At 45.5% G+C, this 26,969-nt stretch overlaps 1 protein-coding gene across 1 annotated transcript in view; it reads left to right on the forward strand.

Moving 5' to 3' along the window:
* REV3L (REV3 like, DNA directed polymerase zeta catalytic subunit) overlaps window positions 1-26,969 on the forward strand; it is a 360,686-nt gene that overhangs the window by 235,385 nt on the left and 98,332 nt on the right. Inside the window, exons 19-21 of the mRNA XM_078855676.1 lie at window positions 8,929-9,037; window positions 20,839-20,954; window positions 21,653-21,765. Of these exons, the coding sequence (XP_078711802.1) occupies window positions 8,929-9,037; window positions 20,839-20,954; window positions 21,653-21,765 (338 nt within the window). The remainder of the gene's footprint in view (window positions 1-8,928; window positions 9,038-20,838; window positions 20,955-21,652; window positions 21,766-26,969) is intronic.

The raw sequence follows: 26,969 nt of genomic DNA on the forward strand, positions 1-26,969 counted from the left end.
TTTGTTCAACGGAGCGATCCTCCGCAAGATGTAATGAGTCAGCCTCGTGCTGGTAGTGAGTGTTTGTGTGTGTGTGTGCACGCACATGCACGTGTGTGTAAAAGTGAGTGTGTGCGTGTGGGGCAAAAATAACCCCTATCTCTTCGGTGCCGGACGGTAACATTGTGGTGGATGTGCCATGGAGGGAAAGCTAATTCCAATTGGTTGTTCTCCTCATGGTGCTCGTAGCCACCACAGCAGCCAATGGGGGCTCTGGATGGTTGTGAGGGGCTGGTAACTGTTGTATATGTCTGGTCTTGAAAATTTAATAAAAAAAACTGAAAATGGAGAAATGGGTAAATATCGGAAAATATGCTAATTTGTGTAATTATGTACATAAGTTATGCTAATTAGGGAGGTGTCATTGCATTAAGTCATGCAAATGTATGCAGTTATGATAATGTCTGCAGTTATGATAAATAGGCTCTGCCTCGTTGTCTAGGGTTGTATTATCAAGCAGGATAATACAATTATTTTCGCTTTAACGTTTACTGATTATGTCTTAGTGTTTTTATGTCAGGTCTCCAAATTCAAATCTCACCGCAGGATACAGTTCTCATAATTAAGATTAATATGCATGAACTTAGGAAGGCACCACTCAGACACTTCTGTGTTAAACAATTTTAATTTCTAACCAAAAACATAACACTTTACTATGCAAACTCTTATGCTTGGAATTGTCAACACAGTACTCCTGGAGATGTTCTCCTCATTGATCCGTACATTTAACCCTCAATGATTACGTTTGTTAAACTAGGTAACAGAACAATCATTTAATTTGTCGGAGTAACGCGAGCATATACGGCGATAGGAAAAAGTCCTTAATAATGAATGTAATGATATTCATACAAACGGCAATAAAGAAACATGTCCTGAAGGCAAAGGTAGACCTCAATGAATTAATTGGTAAGATTATGTAATCGTCGAAATGTCTTGGAACAATTGTGTGCGGCAGTGTGCCTGCTTCAGCAAATGCTTATCAATTGGCTAAGGCTTCAATAAATTCGCGGGCAAGATTCTGTGATCAAAAGAAAGATTTCAACACAATAGTCTCCCTGTGAGTGTGGATTCGAAACGTAGGTTTCTAAACGTTTAGTTTCGTCAATAAATTCATTGGTACAGTTACAATTAACAAAATAACGACTAAAATACTTCTAAACGACCGTATCCACGTAACTCAATGGGCAGCAGTGTTCTTCATTATCAGCTAATAGTTGACGTACTCTTATAACAGCCATAGAGGGTTCACGTGGGGATTGGCTTGCCGGTCCTGCTTGTAGCCAATAAGGGTTGAGATAGGGACCATGGCCCACGCGTGATCACGACAGGTCATCAGGAGTGATTGGCCTAGCCATTCGGGGTCCCAGCTAATGGGGAGCCGGATGAGGGGCGTGGTCCCGGGATTGACAGGGAACCATCGAGAATGGTCGAAGCTGTCCATGAACGATTGGCTGGGGGAACCACGTTACGAAGGTATTAAGAGCGAGTGAGAGAGAACGATCGGGAGCAGACTGAAACTGACAAGAGCAGGGTCACGCGCGGATGGGGGCTCGGGGTGCCACGTGCGCGGTGGGGACTTAGTGCGTTGTCTGTCCTCTCTCCGTTGTCTGCCAGCAACGGAGAGTGAGTGAGCAAAGTGTATTGTGGAGTGGAAATAAAAGGACTGATTCCGAAGCCGTCTCCCGAAGGATTATTACATTATTATTAGTCCCGATATGTGTGTTGGTGGTTTTGTCTCCTCGATCTATTCTTTGCGTTAAGCAGACGCCGGGCGATGCGTTGTGAGTGTGGGGGAGGGGCATACAAACAACTTCCTCGCTCTGCTAGATGAAGAGTGGGCACAGCGCTCGCCGTCGGCGGTGCGCGATAATTTCGTTGTCAGATGGCGCCCGCAGCTCGTCCGCTGGTCGCCGTTCCTCACTCTTGTCTTGGTTCCCAGCTAGTGCTGGTCAGTGTGTGAGGGTCGAACCCACGGTGCCCTCGCCGGCGCTCTCCTCTTCCTCACGGGCGGTTGGTCAGGCTCTTTCCCCTGCTGGATGAGCTGAGTCGGCACGACGCTTGTCTTTGAAGGTGCACGATAGCGCTCGCCGCTTGTCCGCTGGCAGCTCACACCCTTGCTCGGTGGTGCTGGTGGCGCTGCTGCGCTCTCTCTCCGGCTCCGTGCTCTCTGGCGATGCCCGATGGCACGTGCAGCTGGTTCTCTGCGATGCTGGCTTGGTCGATGCTTGGCGCTTTCCGCCCTTTATCCCGGTTGATTGCTCGTCATTGCTCGTCACTCTATCTCTCTCCTTGATCGTGCCGCTGCCGGGTGGCAGCTGGCACTCAGTGTAGAATAACTTTGAGCGATACTTCTTCTGTCAGCGCCGAACTCGTACTCGGTGACATATTGCTACTCGGCAAGCCTCACCATCCTTGGTCGATTGCAGAGTCCCACCCCCGAGCTTGCCGCTTGCAGTACTGCTCGCTTGGTCGATGCTTGGCGCTTTCCGCCCTTTCTCGATGTTGATTGCAGACGTTGCTCGTCACTCTTTCTCTCGGGCTGCAGCTGCTCGTGGGAGCTGGCACTCACTCTCAAAACTTGTAAATTGTATTCGCACACCTCTTCCACAACTGTGAGAGCTTAGTACAATACAATTTATCGCAATCCTTGACATTGCAAGCGACTCAACGTCAGGATAAATGTAGAATAAATCTTTCAGCGATACTCTGTCGGTCCATGCCGAACTCAGCACCGAGCATCACCTCGCCTCTCTTCTCTGCGAGACACAACACCCATTGTTAATTTCGAGGCCATGCCCCGGAGTCTGCCCGTCGCAGTACTCTCTGTCGCTTGCCGTAGTCTTCTGTCACTTGCAGTAGTAGCAATGTATGGGTCGTGTCTCTGTTTTTATGTGAAATTCTCTCCCCTCGGCTCGCCTTCTCACAAAGGACTGGAATCCCTTTGATTTCGCTCTCACCCTGGCCTGGTTCCTGCCCATCTCCTCAAGCCACCTTTTCATCCGTGGAAAACAGATGCTCCAAATTGCCCTTGTGTTTTCCTCGTTTTTCAACTTTTTAATAATTTCTCTGGAGGGAGAGATTCCCCCTGTCCGGTCGCATCCCCCCCTCTTCCCTCGCGGTGGGATGTTACATTTTCTTCTCTCTCACAGAGAGGGGCGCTGGCCTTTTAAGTCGTTTCTCTTGTACCGTTTGGAAAAATATTATTTTACCTCTTATAGCAGGGGTCGGGGACCTTTTTGACTGGGAGAGCCATAAAAGCCAAATATTTCTATATATATTTCATTGAGAGCCATATAGTATTTTTAACGTATAATAAATTAAATATGTCTTACTTTTAATGCGACTTCTGGTGCTGCATGGTTTTGCTGATGGCCTTGTAGTCTGGTTCATACGTGGTGAGGTTGAGCTTCATGCAGGCGTTGAGGCTTCCATCAGTTAAACGTGAGCGTAGGTTGGTCTTAATGTTCCTCATATGCGAGAATGACTGCTCACATGCATATGTAGAGCCAAACATGGTCAATACGGCAATACTCACACGCTGCATTGTGTGGTATGTCACAGGAAGCTCGTTCCAAGTTTTAAGAATCAGCTGGTCTTCAGGTTGAAGATTTTTCATTTCTGTCCACTTGTGTTCCCTTGCCAGCTCTGCTCGCTGTCGCGCAAGACTTTCCAACTCTCGATTAAGTGACTTGAACTTACTCATCCACATGTCTGATGCCTTCAGGTCAGCAACTTCCAGCTCAAAATCTCCGATAGAGACCCAGGGGATGCATGTCAGGTCGACTTTGTCCACTGCACACTCATGTGGATGAGTGATGAACTTGAAAAGACCAGTGCGCGCACGAAATTCTCCAAAACGTGCTTTGAATGACTGCAGGAGATTGGACGTAAAGCCAGCTAGCTGCTGGAGATCCAGATGTTGAGTGGAGTCACTTGCTAAGCATGCATCTCTAAATTGTCGCAGTCTTTCAAAGTGCAGAAGACGACCTGTTTCAAAGTCCCTGAGAAAGACTTCCAGCTTGCTTTCAAATGCAAACACTGCTTGTTGAAGGGATGAGATTGTATTTCCAATACCTTGCATTTTCACATTGAGCTGGTTCAGATGGCCAGTTATGTCCACGAGATAGTGAAACTGCAGGAGCCAGTCAGTGTTGTCTAGTTCAGGATGCTTGACGCCTTTCATTTCAAGAAAAGTCAGGATTTCACTCAGGCAAGCTGCAAAACGGCTGAGCACCTTCCCCCTTGACAACCAACGCACGTTGCTGTGTAAAAGCAGACCGGGATAATGATTCCCAACTTCTTCTAACAGAGCTTTAAACTGGCGATCATTTAAAGCTCGGGCAACAATAAAGTTGACCACTCGAATGACCAGCGACATCACCTCACCAAGCTCCTGGCCACACGTCTGAGCGCAAAGCGCCTCCTGGTGCAGGATGCAATGAAAACTTAGGATGGCTCTTTTTTCATGTTCACGGAGAAGCGCTATAAATCCTTTGTTCTTCCCCAACATACAGGGTGCACCATCAGTACAGACAGAAATACGTTTATCCATCGGTAGTTTTTTTTTCTTTAGCAAACTCCATGAAAGACGTGAATACATCCTCTCCTCTTGTTGTCCCTTTCATTGGCAAAACAGCCAAGCTTTCCTCATGCAGTGTGTCACCTGCAGCATACCTGGTAATTATACTGAACTGAGATGGATGGCTAACGTCTGTTGACTCATCTAACGCGAGAGAAAAGTATGTCCCGGCGTTTATGTCCTTAATTTGTGCTTCCTCGACTTGATTTGCCATCATGATGCTACGATCGTGAACAGTTCTTGCTGACAGAGGCATGTCTTTTATTCGTTTGATATATTGTCTTTATTTGGGAAGTCATCAAACAGTTCATTGGCCACATCAAGCATGGATGTTTTGGCATACTCGCCATCTGTGAATGGCTTTCCATTCCTTACTATTGCCAAAGCACCCGCAAAGCTAGTGGAATTCCCGTCACCTTGCTTGTTCCACACACGTAGTTGCTGCTGACTCGTCTGCACTCTCCGCTGTAGCTCTTCGCATGCCTTTTTCCTGCTGTCCCCCGCTGGATATTTCGATGCAAATGAAGCATGGTGCGTATCGAAGTGCCGCTTTATATTTGACCGTTTCATCGATGCAATTTTATCATTGTATATTAGACATATCGCAGATCCTGCTCTCTCCACAAATGCAAATTCCTCTGTCCACGCAGCCTGGAATGCACGGTAATCATCGTCTTTTTTTCTTTTCGCCATCTTTTCCGTTACAAGGGTTGAAGCGGATAAACTAGTTGGCTATCTGATCAAATGGATTTCTTCACCTTTACAATGACCCGTGACATGCTCGCGAGCCATTGGTTCCCGACCCGACCCACGGGTCACGGGACCCGTGACCCGTGAAATTTATCTTCAAAACTAATTTCTGTTTACTTTAAAATGACACAGTATTATTAAGCAATATCACAAGTATTTTAAAATCAGTTCCAAACTGATTTTTTAAATTATTATTATTTTTTCAACTCAAAATTGTCTGGGAGCCATATGCCGTCACCGGAAGAGCCATATATGGCTCGCGAGCCATAGGTTCCCGACCGCTGTCTTATAGCTTGCTACCTACCACTTCTGTTCTGATTCTGTAAGTGACTCAAGGTATGTCTGTAGCAGTGTTTACAGTACTTCCATCGTGGTTTGGAATTCCTTCATGGTGTTTGATTTTTCTTTGTAAGGGGAGATGCCCTCTCTCTATGGGATACATTTTATCTTGGTTCTGTGTGATTGACCTATTTCACCTTTTTTATTCTTCTGGATGACTCTCGGTCTAATACTTCATAATTATTATTTTTTTATGTTTATCCAGAGCTCATTCATTGGTTCTTTCGGAAAAGTCGCGTAGATAGAACAATAATAATAAAAATAAGGTGAATAACAATAGTATTTAAATAATATGAGAAATAATAACCCACTAATGTAGATTGTAGCCTGGTTTTTAATCGGAATGAGTGTGTTGGCAGTCTTTGATGTCCACTTATTCTTGTCGCTAAGTTTTGGACTTTTACCGTTGTGTTAAAAGAACCCAAAAAAAGTTGCCTGTTTTGTAATCGTGGCGCCTGCTGTCTGTACTCTTTTGAGGGGGCCTTTGAAGCCATGTAGAGATTCCCCAGAATCTCATTAGCAACCCCCCCCCTTCTCTTTTGTTTTTGGGTTTTTTAGAATTACCTTTTACGGCTTATCTCCAGCTGCCTGGTCCCGAGTGTGAAGGGCAGCTGCTGTGTGAGGGGAGGGGGGTTCGCATCACCCCCTTTTGCCCCATTAGACACCGTGATTGATACAAAAAAATTGGCAGAATTATTTTTAATAGAAATTTTTGAAAAAGGCCTATATATACAACATAATCGTTCCACCTTCCATTCATTTACCACTAAACCATGACGTAATTTTTTTTACTAAGATTGTGCTGGAGTCCCTGGGGGGACAGGTGTCTATGAATTATCCTGGCCCAAACCCATTTAGCAGAACCAGGAGTCTGAACCTCGGGGTTCCTCCAGAAATGGCAAAAAAACGCTGCGAGTGACCACGTGGAATGTTACAATGCTCACTGCGGAGGAGAGCTTGCCACTCCTCTCTGTCCGGAGCTGGGCCGGTACAACTTGAATCTTTACAGCATTCAGGAGGTTCGGTGAACTGGTTCTGGCTCCAGTCACCATGAGGGGGTGGATTTTCCTCTGCTCGTGGTGGGAGAATGCCAAACAACAGGGAGTGGCTCTTCTGAACAAAAGACTGAAAGGGGTGTGGGAGCATGGCGGTGAGGTGTAGGAATCTGTAAGCCCCATTTCACTGTGGGCTTGCCTCCCCATTGTTGTATATATGCCGTTTTCCAAAAATGTATATTAAGAATGATTATGCCTATTTTTTTTAAAGTTTGATCTGGATGTAGAGCTCGGGCATGTGGAGGGGGGTCACCCCTCACCCCTCACACCCCGCTGCCTCTTGCCTTGCCACACAAACAGGCAGCTGGAAGGAGAAGCCATAAAATGTAATAAAAACCCAGGGCTAATGAGACTGGGAAATCTCCACCGGGCTTCAAAGGCCGCCATAAAACACACACAAACAGCAGGGGTCACGGATCTCCCCGGACGGCGAGAGCAGCAGGGGCTGTCAGACATTACAACTGGCGTTTTTGTTTTAATACAACGGTAAAAGTTCGAAGCTTAGCTATATCGTCAAACTCAGGATATCAAAATATAACTTGAATAAGAAGCACGGATCCCCGGTGATACAGACGGGGGACAAAGGTTAATAAAACCCTCGGAATTCCTGTGGTAACAACTATGGTATATCACAAATCTTGGTTAAACATAAACCAAATAATAATTTAAGTGTTAGACCATAGGGTCATTCAGAAGAGATACAAGGCGAAATAGGTCAATCTCACATGACCAAGATAATATGTATTCCATAGGATCAGAGCTTCACCAACCGCCTTTGTCTTCCAGCAGCTAACACAGCACATGTTAGCAATGAATCACATATGCAGGGAGGGTGTGAGTAATGTTTGAAGACACTACAATTGTGTAGTAGGTTCAAAGAGACTTGGACGACGTAGTCGGAGGCACACTTATTTATTAACCGTTCCACTCTATACAGGCCAAGGTATACAGCACTCGAAGGGGTATCGGCCCCTTCACCCGTCTAACAGGGAGATCCCACGATCTCTATCCCGGCTAGCCTACTCCCAGGTCCTCCACTCCAGAGCTAGGGGAGGCTAGCTGATCCTGCTCTGGCCAAGCTGGGATCACGGCACCCTGAGTCCCCAGACCGGCTCTTACAAGAGCATCGGCTCTGGGATCTCGGGGCCACGCCACTGGCTTGCCCTGGTCGGTTCTTAGAAGGGCAGCGATCCAGGGGAGTCCCAGGGCCTATCTAGCCGGTTTTCCTTCTTCACTGGTTTAAGCTAAACACTGAACCCCGAGCCCACCGGCTCACCGCCTTATATAGCAACTCTCTCCTCGAGGGGTGGGGCCGTGGGGGATCACAGCGCCGTTTCAGCCCCCCAGGCTGAACGGTGCGGACGTGGATGTAAGCATCCTTCCGTGTGCGGGCATAACCACCCCTGGTGTATTTGTTTGCCCTCCCGTAACACCTCTACAATTGTATTATCACGATTGGTAATACACCCCTAGATAACGAAGCCGAGCCTAATTAGCATAATTACATACACTTGCATAACTTCATACAATTACACCTTCATTTTATTACCACAATTGGTAATACCCCTAGGCAACGAAGCGGAGCCTAATTAGCACAAATGCATAAATTTACATAAGTACATTAAATACCATAAATTGTATAATTACACATTTTTTTTCATTACATTTTTATTATTTTTCTCATTTTTTAAGACCTAATATATACAACACCATCAACCGGAGGTGAGTAATGGTGGTGGTTGCTAATGCCCCCATCGAAGGTGAATATCAGTGGTGGGAATGCAGGCAAGGTCGATGAGTCAGATGCCTTCTATGACCCCTGTCATAGGAGCTAGCTAAAGTGGCCCATCTGGATAGATTTAACGTGTTTGGTTACTTTAATGTCCGAGTAGGTCATCATGCTGGCACCTGGGCTGAAGTGATTGGAAGACATGCGCCAGGTCCGGTTGGAACCAGTCGAAACTAGTATTCTAACATTAAAAGCAACTGCATCAAAACAAATATGAAATTACAAAGACCCCATGGTACAGTGTAAGATCACAATATCACTACAGTTTAACATTAGCTCAAACACCCTCTGTATCCCCCACCCCCAATTAGTCTGAGTGTCTCACTCTACGGGATTTGAATGTAAATGTATTATTGACATCCATGTGTATTTTCTAGGTTCTAAAGATGCTGGTCTACTGGCAAGGTCAGAGGTTTCTGGCCTTGATGTAATTCACGTCTCGAAGGAGGATCAACTCTTCCATGAACTGGAACAAATTGTACATAGGTCAGTCACAGGTTAATATTGTTGCCTGTACAATACACACAATACACAAATACACGTTCTTTAGGTTACAGTTGCAACACTGAGTTTATATGTTTGGGGGTATTTTGTCCTGAATATATGTTTAGGTTGACACAAAAGTAAACAATGTTTGACATTTGGCATTTTCACATTTCAGTTGAATCTTTTCAAGTGAACTGAAACACGCTTTATTGTCTTGGCCCTACTTCTAAAATTATATTCAGTTCGTGTGATACAGATGCATGTTGTGTAAATATGTTAAAGTGAAGATAAAAGATCAAGACTGAGCTACTCCGATTAGCACGGTTGGCTACGTATGGTGCAAAAGAAGTTCAACATAAATACATACTTCATCATGACCAAAGCCGTTGGTGCCATTACCACCCCGCCAGTGCTTTCTCCCTTGCTGCACAGTCAGCACGCAGCAACCTCCAAGCTCTACCATGGCAGTTGCCCTACCATCTTGCTCTTAGGTCTTCCCCTTGGTCACCAGGCTCGTGGAGCCCACTTCCAATGTCTGACTCGGCAAGCAGCCCTCCCCCCCCATCATTCAAACAGTTTTATATATTGTGTTGTGAAAAATGTTTTAATTTTTTTATCAAAAATAAAAAAAAATATTTTCATGAATGTATGCAAAAATATGTAATTATTCAAATTAGTGGCTTCACTGTCTAGGGGTATATTACCAATCGTGATAATACAAACATTTACTGATTATGTTTTAGTGTAATTATGTCTGGTCTCAGGATACAGTTCTTATAATTAAGATAATTATGCATGAACTTAGGAAGGAACCACTTTAATATCTAAAAACACTTATGATTGGAATTGCCACCACAGTACTCCTCGAGATACTCTTAGGTTTTTCGGTAAAGTCACGTGGATAAAAAATAATATAATAAATTATAATAAATAATATAAATAATAATAGAAATAAATCACGACGTTTCGGAGGCAACACAAGTCTCCGTCATCAGGTGGGACCGTCATAGCTAGATTTACTGTCTCAAGTGAGGCAAAATTCTAAGAGTCAAGCTCTTAAATACAAGTTTAAGGGGGAGGGATGGGGTTATCTGAATGTGGAAGCAAATGAGTGGAACGTGTTGGGGAGAGGGGTGGGCGGGGCTAAAATAGAACAATAGGTGCACATGTTGATATTTTACCCGATGTTGGTTGACAATCCAAATACAAAAAAGGAGAGGAGAGTTGTTGGTTGACAATCCAAATACAAAAAAGGAGAGGAGAGTGCTGTTAAACGCTGGGGATGTCAACAGTCGGTAAAGTAGAATAGTACCTATCAAATAAGATGGTCCAAATATGTGTAGTTAAATATTTTTTGCATGGATAATAACATCTTTCCAATGATTACTCAGTTTGTACCCATCATCACGGTTGAAGTTATGTCTGTGTTTGTATATCTGGATGGCTTCGTGTACAAACCTTTGATGGTAGCCAGAAGGTGTGCAGAGCACCTTGGTCTCGGAAAAGACAATCTCATGGGAACCCACAGCGTTGTAGCAATGATCGGCAACGGTGGAAGACTCAATTTTGCCGTGTTTCAGATCTGACTTGTGCTCGTGGACACGATCAGAGATATGACGTTTCGTTTTCCCAATGTAACAATCACCACAGCTGCAACTCAGTTTATAGACTCCAGGGTATTGCAAGTCAGGAATGACATCCTTCACAGATGGAATTAGATCGCGGATTTTACCTACTTTACTGAATCGGACTTAGATCTTATGTTTGTTTAGAATTTTGGAGATCTTTTTGGTCATGCCTGCTATGTTTGGCAACGTGATAGTTTTGATCGGAGTTTCAAGTGGCTGTTTCTGTATGGTGGGAGAAACAGCTTGGCGGATGGTGCGGTCAAAGTATCCATTCATCCTGAGGGCCCGATGTACATGTGTAGTGACATAAGAGGGGAGTGGCTGCTGGGGGCCCCTTGGCGCCAGGCGCTAGGTTCCCAGGCAACCCAGACGCTTAAGCCCCTTGGCGCCAGGCGCTAGGTTCCCAGGCAACCCAGACGCTTAAGCCCCTTGGCGCCACCAACGGGGGGGGGGGGGGGGGGGGGGCTGTGTGTGTTCTGTGGGATATCTGGGGGCGCACACAACCCCACCCTTCGTTGGGGACAAGGCATAAAAGGGCAGCTCCCTGGACGATCGGGGCCAGTTGTAGCTCAAGACCCAAGACCCAAGACCCAAGGCCAGCCATCTCAGGACCCTGGGATGCTGTGAGAGCCAGTGGTGGGACTCTGGAACTCCCGGCTCTACGTCCTTGTGAGGGCGAGTTCCAGAGCGTAGCCAGAGTAGTGGATCTAGGCTATGTACCTAGGTTGTGTACCTAGGCTGTAACAGAGTATCAGGACTGTTGGAGTGTTGGATTGTAATAAAGAAGTTACCTCTACAAGTGTCTCCGGATCCCATTACACATGTCTTAATTCACTGGCCAGGTGGTGTTGGTCCGAAATGCCATGAGCTCTGTGGTATAGTGTTTTGATGAGAGAATTCTTTTGAGACGGGTGGTGGTGGGAATCAGGTTTCAAGTATGAATCTGTTTGGGTGGCTTTCTTGTAGACAGAATGTACCAAGGATCCATCAGGTCTCCTCTCAAACAGAATATCTAAGAATGGTAGTTTGCCATCTTTCTCCACTTCCATGGTGAATCTGATGGATGGGTGTCTCGAATTGATGTGGTCCAGGAAGTGGTTCAATGCTGGGAGGCCATGTGGCCAAATGACGAAAGTGTCATCCACATACCTCTTCCACAGGGAAGGACGCAGGGTGGACATCTGGATGGCGTTTGATTCAAACTTTTCCATGAACACATTGGCTATCACTGGTGACAAGGGGGAGCCCATAGGGGTACCCTCATTATGTTTGTAGAAGGTGCCATTCCAGGTAAAATAAGTGTTGGTGAGGCAATGCCTAACCAGCGCAGGTACATCCGAATTCAATCCATGTTGGACAAAGTCTTAAATTATTGTTAGGGTGTCAGGTACTGGGACTTTGGTAAACAGAGATACCACATCAAAACTGACGAGGATATCGTCAGGAGATAGTGTCATGTCCTTGACTATAGAGACCAATTGGGTTGAGTTAAGTACTGCTGAAGAGGTCTTGCCAGTGAAGGGAAGCAGAGTATCCGATAGAAAACGGGCTAGTTTGTAGGTAGGAGAGTTGATCGTGGACACGATGGGCCGTAGTGGGGTGCCTTCTTTATGGATCTTGGGAAGACCATAGAATCTGGAAGGTCTAGCAGCCGAGGGTTTTAGGGAGGGACGTTTGGTTGGTTCGATTAGGGAAGTAGAACTCGTGATGCTCTTGTTGTTTTTTGTCGTTAGGTTGTTAATAGGATCGCTTTTAATTTTGGAGTAACTCCCATCATTGAGTAGATCCAGGATTTTGTTGTTGTATGAGCCTTTATCCATGATGACCGTAGCATTGCCCTTGTCGGCTGAGAGGATGACTATATCATCTCTCTTTTTTAGGTTCGCGAGTTCAGAGCGTTCGTTTTTGCTAATGTTGCTAGTGGGTTTCTTAGCGTTCTTAAGGATAGTGGCTATTTCAGCTCTTGCTACATCCGCATGGATGTGTCCTATGCCTCTGAGGGCTACATCAACCTGAGAAATCACATGCTCTACTGGTATATGTTTAGGGGTGACAGCGAAATTTAGTCCTTTGGCCAGTACCGTTTTCAGATTGTCAGAAATTGGGATGTTACTCTGATTAATAACGGTCTTGTTGACATCCAGTTTTGTGTGTGTGGTTCTGGTTTCTTCTTTGATAGGAGGTTGAATTTAGAGATCAGGTTAGCTTTGCATTTGGCTGACATCGAGTCAGCAGAAGCAGCAGTCATGTTATCAACGTGGTTCCAATCAGAAGGGGACATTTTTTGTGTTAACATTAAATGTGTTTCTAAGAGAGTCTTGTCTAAATTATCGAGTTCAAATCGGAGTAACCTTATTCTCTCCGAGATTAGTGATAGGCTAGCTTTAAACAGATTCTGTTTATAATTCGGTGAGGACACAGCAGCAGATGTTAGTGTGAAAGCGATGGGTGTTACCTTGTTATCGCGGCATCTCTTGAGGAAGGCCAGCGCCTCGAGAAGCTGTGACTTCTTGTCTCGTTGTCTGTTAAAAACTCTAACAGATAGGTGAAATTCCTCCCCGTAGAGGGTATTAATTCTAGATTTGAAGCTTTCGTGACTGCAAGGATTCATACTCTTAGGTTTTTCGGTAAAGTCACGTAGGCAAAAAATAAATAATAAAAGCTATAATTTTTTTTTCCCCTACGTGACTTTACCGAAAAACCTAAGAGTTTAAATCCTTGCAGTCACGAAATCTTCAAATCTAGAACTCCTGTAGATGTCCTACTCATCGATTCGTACAATTAACCCTCAATGGTTACATTGTTAAACTGAGCAATAGAACAATAGGCTAACTCCTCATAGTAGCGTTACAATACACGATATCAAAGTCCTTAAAAATGACAATATTCATATGGGACCGAGCAAAATAAACATGTGCCCAATGGCAAAAGTGGACATCAGTGAATTAATTTCTAAGATTATGCAATTAAAGAAATGTCCAGAAAAAATAGTGTACGTGCGAGTGTGTAGGTTTGTCTTACAGATGCTTATCAATTGGCTAATGGGACATTATTGAATTCGTTTCAATGTTGTGTGATTAAAATACATATCTCAAAACAATAGTATTTATGTGAGTGTGTAGATTCGTCACATAGGTGCTTATAAATGTTTAGTGTGTCATCAATGAGTTAATTGGTAATATTACCTGATAAAAGAAAACGAATGACTAAAATACTTCTCAACGACTATATTCATGCGGTTCAAGGGACAGAACAATACTTTTCACGACTAGCTAATAGTTATATTCTTTGGGTCTGCAGTCACAAAAGCTTTAAGTCAAGATTTAGCTAATATTTAACACACCACCTTGGGATTGCAACCCTTTTCGAACAATCTCATTCGTACCAATATGCGCGTTGTGTGTGTCTTGGAGCGCAGTCACCACGAGGTCCAATAATTATAGCGGGCAGTATGGTTTGAGTTGTCCACTTACTATTCCTGCTAACTGTCCTGCTGAGGTCCATAGGCGAACTTTGTAGTGCAGTGTTCCTTGTACCGAATTTATCTCTGGTCCCCAGCCGGGGGCACTGGGTCGGCGTGTGTGTGTGTCGAACACACAACACTCTCGGCTGCGCCGTCGGTCTCTTTCTACCGCTGGAGTGGTTGCTGAGTCCACACGCTGCTCACGCTGGCGGCGGTGCCCGTGCTGGCAGGAATGATGGGTCCGGCTTCATCTGCGTTGATGTGCGCAATGGTCCCGTTGCCAGATAGCGCTCGCAGCTCGTCCGCTCGGCGGCAGCGGGTCACCTCCCTTGGCACTAGACACTGTTGATCCTGAAGCTCGACCTTTGCTGGAGTGTGCTCGGGGCTTCCGAGTCAGCACGTCCGCAGATTATCTGCGCGCCCGGGTCAATTAGCAGTCGGAATGCCTGTGGCCGCGCCGCTCCTCCTTGTCTCAGCAGCTTGCTTCGCGCGAGCACCCTTGACACTCCCCGCCCTTCCCCCAGGAGGGCTCCTACTGTGAGCTGCTCGTCCGCTGCCACTCACTCACTCTCTAAAACTCATAAAATGTATTCACACACCTCTTAGCTTCTCACAACTGTTATAGCTTAGTACAATACAACTTCTCGCAGTCCTTGACTCTTCAAGCGACTAATAACACAAGGATCATCAATCTTCAATCTTATCTTATATTCTTATGTATAAATGTCTCCGCGCGCTCGCGCTTGCGGGGGATTTGGCTCTCGGACAGTGGGGTTTAAGACCGAAATTATTTGCCAGGCGGCACGCCCTAAGCCCCGCGGTGGGAATAGGCTATTCCGTTTTCCCGTCCGTAAACTTTAAAGTAGTTTAATTAACACATTTGTGCAGTTTCTATTATTCATTATTTACTTATTGCACGACATCGACCATACCAAGTGACGCCAATTGCTTGGGGGGGGGGGGGGGGGGCGGACCCTGCCAAGTCATGCGCGTTAGCTTGAGCTCACGGGAGACATTTTATTTTACGCGTTTTACAGTCAATACATACACACATCACGCTGCGGATATTTATTCACAGTGTCAAGTCCTCTTCGCCCCCCCCCCCAACACGATGCGTTCAGTTTATACTACAGACTCCGTAGATAATAATATTTTACTGCTTACATACTATTATTCTTGCACGGACGGCGGATGTTGAGGGGGGGGGCGGGTAGCGGCCCAGTCCCTAGCCTGGCAACGTGCCAACTCCGTGGCTCGCCAATGTAGGCCAGAACAGGGGCTACGCATCGCACAAGGCCTCAACACGCCTATGCCAGGTAAAAATGTCCTTGCTTCTTACGCTAACAACTCAAGTCTATTGTTTATTATTGTTAAACACATTTGTTGACAAACATTACAATAATGTTTGTGTGCAGATAAAAACTCAGCTTCATTGTTTACCATTATGAAACAAGTTCACAGATGTTACAATAATTATGTTTGCGTGAAGATAACAACTCAGGTTCATTGTTTACCATTATGAAACGAGTTGACATGTTACAATAATTATTTTGTGTACACAAAACTCTTTTTGGATTTTTGGGTTGCTCAATTTCCCCTTTTTTTGCTGCGCTTTTATAACGCTGCCATGGTCTACTGCCAGTCTGTGATTTCTGCCCATTTCTTAAATGCAATTCTATTGTTTCCATCGCTCACGTCACGCTATTTACTCATACGTAGTACTGCAATACTGATAGCTGTGCCATCATCGGGGATTGCTGTGCCCGTCGATGTGTGTGTGTGAGTCCATGTGTGTGTCTTTGAGTCCATATGTGTGTGCGTGTAGAGCCATGCGTGTCTTTAACTCCATGTGGGTGTCTTTTTCGAACGGACAACGTCAAAGTGTTTTTGTGTGTGTGTTAGTCCATGTGTGTGTGTCAGTCGATCTGTGTGTGTGTACGTCCATGTGTATGTCAGTCCATATGTGTGTGTTAGTCCACATGTGTGTACATGTGTGTGTCACTCGATGTATGTGTGTAAGTCAATGCGTCTGTGTGTGAGTCCATATGTGTGTTAATCCATGTCTGTGTATCTAAAGTAGATATCTGTGTGTCACAGTCCATATGTGTATGTGTGTGTAGGGCTATGTGTGTGTCAGTCTATGTATGTGTAAGTTCATGTGTGTGTGTCTTAGTCCATATGTGTGTGTGTAAGTACATATGTGTGTTTACATCAATGTATGTTTTATTCCGCGTATCGCTGTGTGCGAGTCGGTGTGTGTGTGAGTCGCTGTATGTGTGTACGCCCATATATGTGTGTACAACTCCATGTGTGTATATCTCGAGTGGATGTCTGTGTGACAGTCCACATGTGTATGTGTGTGTACGGCAATGTGTGTGTCACTCTATGTGTGTATGTGTGTCGCTGTATGTGTGTACGTCGATATGTGTGTGTAACTCCATGTGTGCGTTTCTTAAGTGCATGTCTATGTGTGTGTGAGTCCATAAGTGTGTGTGTCTGTAAGTCGATGTGTTTGTATGTGTCAGTCCATGTGTGTGTGTGTGTCTCAGTCCATGTGCGTGTGTGTTAGTCGCTGTGTGTGCATGCCTCCATGTTAGTCAGTGTAACTCCATTTATTTGCGTGTCTGTAGGTCCATGTGTGCATCTTAGTCCATGCGTGTGCTTTATTGACCTGCTCAAGGCCTATGATACCATCAGTAGGCCTGGCCTCTGGGTTGCTCTTCTTGCTTTCTGAGTCCCGAACCCACTCATCACCATCCTTAAGGACCTTCATGATGGTGAGCGGCCCCGCGTCTTAACTACGTGGCCGTGAGTCAGAGCCATTCCCTCTACACCTTGGGGTGCAACAGAGATGTCCTCTGGCTCCCACATTGGACCACGTAGTTCGTCGAGCCTTCAATACCTGTACCGGAAGAATTCCCATCTGCTACAGATACAATGGGAGGCTGATCGATGCCCGGGTGCGGTCAAGGGATGGCTCCCTGTTGCTCAATCACGTTATGTATGCTGATGATCTGCTAATGGCTGCACACTCGGAGGAGGAGTTCGAGGTGCTGCTGCTGATCCTGGAGCTTGCCACCAACAGGTGGGGCCTTACCATCAGCCCAACCAAAGCTAAGCACCTGCCTGGCTATTTTGTACCATCGGACATGGACACTCAACCCCCACAAGTTCCAATTGGTGATGGGGCAGTTGTGGAGACAGTGGAGAGTTTCCCTTTGCAGTGTGCTAATGACCGGCTCCGGTTTAACAGCAGAGGTCTCACTCCGAATCAGTCGAGATGCAATTTCTTTTCATTGGCTACGTAACGCTGTGTGGAAGCTACCTGCTCTATCACTCCGTACGAAGCTACAGGTCTTCTCGGCCACGGTCATTCCCTCCCTTCTCTATGCTTGCAAAACTTGGACCCCCCTAATGGAACATCTTCGCCGGTTAGAAGCATTTAGGCTGGCCTGCCTACGATCCATCCTGGGTTTAACCAGGCTGCATTGTGTGAGAAGCTCACAAATCCTTGAAAGATGTGGACAAAGTCCCATCGGTGACCTCCGGTAGGCAAAGCTGCGTTGCCTGAGTCATGTAGCCCGCATGGCCAGCCACCGCATGCCTAAACAGCTTTTGTTCCGCCGGATCGAGGGGGCTAAACGGGCGCGGCACGGGCTGGAGAAGACATGGAGTTATGTGCTACAGGAGGACTTGGAGTTGAGTCCACTTGCGGATGACTGGTACCAGCCGTGTCAAGATCGGCCACTGTGGAGGAGGCTCCTGAAGGACGCTACTGGCCAGTTGGAGGCAGTCACCCTCCAACAACAACGGAGGGCGGAGGAGCGATGCTCACAACAACGAGCGGAGCGCCGGGTGGCTAAAGCACATCAAGTTGGCACAGTAGGAGGCACAGGTGGTGCATCAGCCAGTCATCTCAGTCAGGCAACCCATGGCACCTGGGTCTGTCCCGTGGCCTTAACGTGCACAGCCTGGCACAAGCGCTGTGGTGACATCACCGCCACTTAGTGGCGAATGGTGGTTATTGTATGTACACTCGTGTGTGTATGTAGATTGTGGGGAATGGGAGTGCAGCGGTTAGTGCACTGCTCTACGAACCTGACAACCCGAGTTCGATTCTTGCTCATGGCCAACACCAGTGACGATGATCTGTTCAATCTGAAATTAGCTCAGGTTCTAATCCTGCACCTCACAGTGTGAGAGTTTACAGTGTTGGAGTTGATTAAAGGCATCGATCGGGGGCGTTTGATTGAGGGCGTTGATCAAACTCCTAAATCAAAGGTGATATGCCATAACGGGACTCCAGCATGCTGCGTGTGTAAAAGCAAAAGAAGCAACAACACTAGTAGCAACAACACCTTGCGATGGAGATACTGCAACTTCATCTTATGCTGCTCGCCGCGGTGCATTGGCTTCTGGTTGCCGAACGAATACATTGAGGTTGCAATCATAACACACAAAGTGCTTGTCACAAATGAACCACAATACCTTGCTGATCTCGTCATGGAGCATAAACCATCACTCGAACTCCGGTCATCCTCACAGCAGCGGCTTTTGGGTAACCATCGAAAAAAGATGGTTACCGCATCACGTGCTGTCAGATGCGCTTCTGCGGCCATCTGGAACGCTCTTCCAATCTAGATTGAAAACTAATTTTTAGAACTGCTTTTTGTGTTTAGTTTGTTGTCCTTCCCCACACCTCTGATTAGCACCATTGGCTACATATGGTGCGAAAGGAGTTCAACATACCTACAAAGTGGTTTTCATAGCCAAGAAAAAACCCGATCTGCGAAAGTTAACCAACACTGGACCTCCTTGTCACAACTCCCTGTATTATGGACATCACTGCCCAATTACACAGTTCTCATCATCTACAAGTCCATCTCTTCATACCAGGATTTGCACTCCTACTGCAGGAGACCAATTTCTTACTGACACCATTATGGTAACCTTGTCTTAAAAGAAAAGCTTGTATCTTCAGACCCCAATAGGTAACATGTTTCTTAGCACGCTTACTCCCTTCATTCTTTCTTCAGAAGTCACTAAGTGGTGGTCTGAACTGATTTAGTCAGCTGTGTATCTCTGGTGTTCAGAAAAGACTTCCTCTGTTGTGCCCTGTTTACAACGTACAGGAATACACCACTATCCATATGTGTTGTGTTCGTAGGAAATCTATTTAAATCAAAATTGCTTAAAGCGAAGTCTAGCTTCCCAAAGACATTGTTAAAATCAGGGGTTTGTTGCCAGCTGATATTTCTAGATAAAAACATCTGTGACTAAATGTCATGAAGAGTATGACAATAGATATGATTACAAATGGACATACATTTTAGCTAATAATAAGTTAAACTAATAATAATAAAATAATGAGATAAATCTTACCAGAGATGGTTGAAGAGCTTACTGGACAGTGGCGGCTCCTGCAAAATCGCTCAGGGGGGGCAAATGTCTGGATGATTAATAAGGATAAGGTCCACCCATGCAAAGGATAAATTAACAGCTTAAGCATGTAAAGGCAACTTCACTTCTTTAATATTAATGAAAAATAAAGTGACTCTTACAATACATATTGTTTGTTTCTATACTCACTATTAATACAATCCACTCAAGTTTATTTTATTAAAGATTCCACTAGGTGGCGACAAATAAAATTGTTGACTGAAACGTGCTTACGTATGATGACGTAAGCACGTTAGTGCGAGCCCTCCCGGAAGCCATAGAGAATGCATTTCAGCGCCCCCCGTTCGAAAAAAAACATCTTTGAATGTAAGTCTATGGGAACACTCTGGGCGATTCTCAGCCGGAGTGAAATCGCCCTAAAAGAGGCGGTACTCCACAGAACGTGACATGACGCTGATTGGACTATATCCAGAGGCACAGTGACGGCTAGCGTGACTCTGTGGTTGAATGACATTGGTGGTGCGTCGCCCAATCGCCCTAATGAAGAAACCTCCCCTGTTACTGGATGAGCAGTGGCGGAGTTATGCAGACGAAGGGGAAGCATCACCTGCTTTTTCATCTGTGGATGAAGCTGCAGCCACAGCGACGTCTCTTCTGGGCTCCTCTCCGGACGTTTTGGCTTCATTGCAGAACATTGAAAAAATCTGTCCAAAGAGAGCTAGACACTTCCATTTGGTGGAGGGATTTTGATTTATAAGCACAATGTGTGTACAGTATGGTATTACATCACACAATAGTCCGTTTTAAGCACGTGTGTTCCTCGTTTATAAATTGCACGAACATTTTTTGTGTGCAATGTTTAGAAAGAATACATATGCGAAAAATTTAACCTATGAGGATACATGTTCTCTAATTAATTCACAACATATATACGAAACAATGCATAATGCAGTAACTTTTATCGGGGTATTCCTGTAATCAATGAGGCTCAGTCTTGCCATTGGTGACCTCCATGTGAGCTTGTGTGACTTCTGTTCAAACTGTGTGATACATGCTATGAAGCAGCAAAAAAGGTATAAATTAATTATTATGAATCTTTTGCTGCTTCATATCTTGTGTAACCTGGTTGCACCGTAGTTTTCCTGTCCTATTCCATGCTGCCCTAGTCCATGCCCCCTACTCATACCTGCCTCCTACCTAGATGTTGAAGTCCCCTAGTTGGAGAACATCGTACTTCAGTACTATTTTCACAGTCGTCATGCCAACTGTAAGATGTGTAACATTACACCTGTTTCATTGTGCTCGTACAGGTTTGACCCTGATATTTTGCTTGGGTATGAGGTCCAGATGCTTTCCTGGGGCTACTTGCTGCAGCGAGCAGCTGCACTTAAAAGGAACTTCAAAAGCACCATCTCAAGGATGAAGGGTCAGAGAGCAACAGTCACCACTTAACATTCCACAACATTCGCACGCCTGTGTAATAGTCGCACCACGCTTAGCTGGGCACTGGTGGCGTATGCTGGTAACCCAGCACTATGTGACCGGGGTTTGGATTACACAAGTTAGTGAAGTGCCCAAATCCGTAGGGCGTCGAGGTCACCATCTCCTGGCTTGTCAGATTGTAGCATTCCAGCAAGTGGGTTAATTTCCATATTTTTTCCATCTGTACGGCGATTGAATGTTAACCATTTGCATGCGTGGGCTTTCTCTGGGTACTCCGCTTTTTTCTCACATATATAAACACTCATTAATGGAGTTGACCAAACAGCTTAATGTAGTGCCACATAACTTGGGCAATTGTTGGCACTGGTTCTGGCTGCCTCTAAATTTAACAAATTGGTGTATTTATTAAATGGGTATTTACATTCGTTATAAAAAAAAAAAACACAAACTCATTCCTTTTCAAGCACCATACCCGGACAGCTTGGGCTCTTATCCGCATGGTGACCAAACGCTAAGATTCAAAATTCAGTGTTTGCTCATTTCACACCAACATTGCCACAGGCAGTGAAGACTCTGCTTGACAGCTAAATAATGTTCAAGCAATTGGATGGCTCCATATATGCATTAATATGGTCAGGAATAAAATGTTTATTGGAAGTGTTTTCTATTTTATTTCAGTAGAACCCACAGAAACTCAGGTTGGTGTTGGAAAGAATGAGGAAGACGATGACTTTGCAGATATTCACATTGGGGGTCGAGTCGTTCTGAACCTGTGGAGCCAAATGAGGTCTGAGGTGAGTTCATCACATCATGAGGCCTCCTTTGCCAGTACCAAAATATACTAATAGGGTTTTTCCCCTTATTTTCTGGCAACAAAATTAACACCTTTTGCAAGGAATCATGTTTACATTAACCACAATACTTGCAGTCAAAATGCAAACAAAAAACAATACTCTGATCATTTATTAATTGTCCTTGAAACTCATTGGTCCACACCAGACACAGCTTTTCTTAGAGCCTTTTGAACGTTACAACGACAAGAAATACAAAAAACATGATAGGAGTGCAAAGTATAGGAACGGTAAGCAAATCACTTTAAAGGTCAACTTTTTTTTATCTTACCAGGCAAAGCCCACTGAACCTGGCCACAAATGATAGCTCAAAAAGTGCCTTATCATGTGGAAATTTATAGTAGCAAAATTATCTAAATTATTTAAACGCATGTTTCTAAATGTGGAGGGAAAAACCAGAGAACCTGGAGAAAATATTAAAGTGACCATGGGGAGAACATGCAAACTCCAAATATACAGGCGTCAGGGTTGATATCGAATCCCCAACTTGCATACCAGGCGAAGAACAGAACATCACACCACTGTGGTGCCCCTTGAATAAATAAATAACTACAAATAAATAAAGTATTTAAGTTCAAATTGCATTAGTACATCTGTAGTGTTGAACACGGAGGCACACACTTGACTTGGAGGCAACACGTTTTTTCCACAGCCCCAACAGGGCTAACTACATAAACGTACACATGCTATCTAGATGTTATTCCGGACTTACAGTACTCCGGTGTTTACAAATTGAGTTGTACCTGTGGTGACTTGCTATATCGGGGAGACGAAACGACATATTTCGGACCGAATTCGCGAGCACAAATCAGATTTGAAACACGGCAGAACAAATTATTCAGCCGTTGCTGATCATTGTTACAACGCTGTGGGTGATCATTATATCGTTTTCTCCGATACCAAGGTACTCTGCAAGCCGTATGGATACCACCAAAGATTTGTCCATGAAGCCATACAGATATACAAACACAGACATAACTTCAACCGAGAAGATGGATTCAAATTGAGCAATCATTGGAAAGATGTGATTAACCATGTTAACCCTCAACCGCCACTCTCCCCCGCTCTGCGTCCCCCCGCCACCATCCATGACGCCGTCCTTTAATACCACCTTCACCTTCCTGGCTCCACCCCCACCCCAACCCCCGCCCCCATCCTGCACCTCGTCCTCCCTCCACCATCCGTTGTGCCGTCCTTTATTACTACCGTCACCGTCCTGGCTCCACCCACACTCCAACCCTCCTCTTACCCTATATATTAATGTCCCATCACAAATAACTCTCACTACGGTTATTTTGCTGTGCCTTTTTACACCTGATGAAGGAAGCTTGTGTTGCTTCCGAAACGTCGTGATTTAATTGATTTATTTTCATTTATTATTAATTTTATTTAATTTTTTACCTATGTGACTTTACCGAAAAAACCTAAGAGTATGACTTCTTGCAGTCATGAAAGCTTCAAATCTAGCATGCTAACGAGACCCCAACAGGGTAACAACACTCCTTTAACAGGGTAACTACATATCCGGGTCAGTCAATAACATTCTGACTGACCCACGATGCCAAGCGAAGACCGACGATCGAAGACATAGCACCGAGGGTTGATTCCGGAGAACAGCCCAGAACGCTCTCGGGACTGCCCCTTTATGCTCCCGAGCGTGGCCTCGCTCCGCCTTCGGCCATGCCCCCTTCGAGACCTTTCCCGAAGGATCTCGACCGAGCATCACGTATCCCTCAAGCCCCCCATGGAGCCCCCCATCACTACTCTGGCCCGGTCACGTGCCCTCTCGGTTTCACCCAGACTATCATCTCCTGACTTGACCTCTATCAGGCCCGTTCGCATGCCGCACTCTGGCCCCAGAGAGAGGTTCCAGGTGCACAGTAGCACTCTTATGAGAGTGCCTGACGCTAACACTATAGTGACACCCTTAACGTCACTACATTACCCCCCCCCCCCCCCTTTTAAAACGCAGCCGTCGCGGCTTTAAAACTCCTCCAATCTTATATATAAAAGTCTCCGCGCGCTCGCGCTTGCGGGGAATTTGGCTCTCGGACGGTGGGGTTTAAGACCGAAATAATTTGCCAGGCGGCACGCCCTAAGCCCCGTGGTGGGAATAGGCTATTCCGTTTTCCCGTCCGTAAACTTTAAAGTAGTTTAATTAACACATTTGTGCCGTTTCTATTATTCATTATTTACTTATTGCACGACATAGACCATACCAAGTGACGCCAATTGCTTGGGGGGGGGGGGGGGCGGACCCTGCCAAATCATGCGCGTTAGCTTGAGCTCACGGGAGACATTTTATTTTACGCGTTTTACAGTCAATACATACACACATCACGCTGCGGATATTTATTCACAGTGTCATGTCCTCTTCGCCCCCCCCCCAACACGATGCGTTCAGTTTATACTACAGACTCCGTAGATAATAATATTTTACTGCTTACATACTATTATTCTTGCACGGACGGCGGATGTTGAGGGGGGGGCGGGTAGCGGCCCAGCCGCTAGCCTGGCAACGTGCCAACTCCGTGGCTCGCCAATGTAGGCCAGAACGGGGGCTACGCATCGCACAAGGCCTCAACACGCCTATGCCAAGTACAAATGTACTTGCTTCTTACGCTAACAACTCAAGTCCATTGTTTATTATTGTTAAACACATTAGTTGACAAACATTACAATAATAATGTTTGTGTGCAGATAAAAACTGATCTTCATTGTTTACCAATATGAAACAAGTTCACAGAGAACCTCATTTGCCAGTAAAAATATGATAATTGTTTTTTTACCCTTCTATCTGGCAACAAAACTGACACCTTTTTACAAGGAGTCATGTTTGCATAGACCGCAATACCTGCAGTCATAATACAAACAAAAGAACATAACTCTGATAATGTGCACTGTCCTTGAAGTTGATTGGTCCACACCCGAGACAGCTTTCCTTAGAGCCATCTGGTCCAACCCATGTGAGACTAGGCTCTAAGGAAAGCTGTCTCGGGTGTGAACCAATCAACTTCAAGGACAGGGCACATCATCAGAGTTATGTTCTTTTGTTTGTATTTTGACTGCAGGTATTGCGGTCTATGCAAACATGACTCCTTGTAAAAAGGTGTCAGTTTTGTTGCCAGATAGAAGGGTAAAAAACCAAATATCAAGTTCACAAATGTTACAATAATTATGTTTGCGTGAAGATAACAACTCCGGTTCATTGTTTACCATTATGAAACGAGTTGACATGTTACAATAATTATGTTTGTGTACACAAAATTCTTTTTGGATTTTTGGGTTGCTCAATTTCCCCTTTTTTTGCTGCGCTTTTATAACGCTGCCACGGTCTACTGCCAGTCTGTGATTTCTGCTTATTTTTAAAATGCATTTCTATTGTTTCCATCGCTCACGTCACGCTATTTACTCATACGTTGTACTGCAATACTGATAGCTGTGCCATCATCGGGGATTTCTGTGCCCGTCGATGTGTGTGTGTGAGTCCATGTGTGTGTCTTTGAGTCCATATGTGTGTGCGTGTAGAGCCATGCGTGTCTTTAACTCCATGTGGGTGTCTTTTTCGAATGGACAACGTCAAAGTGTTTTGTGTGTGTGTCCATGTGTGTGTGTCAGTCGATCTGTGTGCGTGTACGTCCATGTGTATGTCAGTCCATATGTGTGTGTGTTAGTCCACATGTGTGTACATGTGTGTGTCACTCGATGTGTGTGTGTAAGTCAATGCGTCTGTGTGTGAGTCCATATGTGTGTTAATCCATGTCTGTGTATCTAAAGTAGATATCTGTGTGTCACAGTCCAGATGTGTGTGTAGGGCTATGTGTGTGTCAGTCTATGTATGTGTAAGTTCATGTGTGTGTGTCTTAGTCCATATGTGTGTGTGTAAGGACATATGTGTGTTTACATCAATGTGTGTTTTATTCCACGTATCTCTGTGTGCGAGTCGGTGTGTGTGTGAGTCGCTGTATGTGTGTACGTCCATATATATGTGTGCAACTCCATGTGTGTATATCTCAAGTGGATGTCTGTGTGACAGTCCACATGTGTATGTGTGTGTTCGGCAATGTGTGTGTCACTCTATGTGTGTGTGTGTCACTGTATGTGTGTACGTCGATATGTGTGTGTAACTCCATGTGTGCGTTTCTCAAGTGCATGTCTATGTGTGTGTGAGTCCATAAGTGTGTGTGTCTGTAAGTCGATGTGTTTGTGTGTGTCAGTCCATGTGTGTGTGTCTCAGTCCATGTGTGTGTGTGTTAGTCGCTGTGTGTGCATGCCTCCATGTTAGTCAGTGTAACTCCATTTATTTGCGCGTCTGTAGGTCCATGTGTGCATCTTAGTCCATGCTTGTGCTTTATTTACCTGCTCAAGGCCTATGATACCATCAGTAGGCCTGGCCTCTGGATTGCTCTTTGTGCTTTCCGAGTCCCGAACCCACTCATCACCATCCTTAAGGACCTTCATGATGGTGAGCGGCCCCGCGTCTTAACTACGTGGCCGTGAGTCAGAGCCATTCCCTGTACACCTTGGGGTGCAACAGGGATGTCCTCTGGCTCCCACATTGGACCACGTAGTTCGTCGAGCCTTCAATACCTGTGTTGAGTAGTTGTTGAGTAGTAGACGGAGGTACTCGGAGACGGAGGTGAGTTAGGGGCTTCTGCCAGGGTTTATTAACATATATCACTATCCCTGGTTCCCTCTTTACCCCTTCTACTATCCCCGTTCCTCCAGTGACCCCGCTTACATCACGGGGTCTCCCTTAAATACCCTAGGATGGGTGACGTCACGTGCACTGCCCAGCGCGTGCGACCCCACGTCCCGTGATGTCACCGCACCGGACAGCGCACACGACGCCACCACTCTCCTCTACTCCTCTACATCACCCCCCCCCCCCCCGTGAAAAAAAAACAGCCGACCCGGCTGCAATCACCCCGCAAGCGGGGCCCCACACCGGACCGAAGACCGAATATTCACGAGTTCGTGTGCCTGAAGGTATAACCGGCTGCTAGAAAACTAAACCTTAGGGCAGCACGGCCCCTCAAGCAGAACAGCAACAACAACCACAACAACAAAAAAACAAAACAAATAGAGCCCGAAGGCCTCATCCGCCGGATAGCGCCGAACGGGCGCCAGGGGCTGGGCCCGCTGAA

The sequence above is a fragment of the Lampetra fluviatilis genome, chromosome 4 (assembly GCF_964198595.1).
Source record: "Lampetra fluviatilis chromosome 4, kcLamFluv1.1, whole genome shotgun sequence".
In the NCBI taxonomy this organism is placed as follows: domain Eukaryota; kingdom Metazoa; phylum Chordata; class Hyperoartia; order Petromyzontiformes; family Petromyzontidae; genus Lampetra; species Lampetra fluviatilis.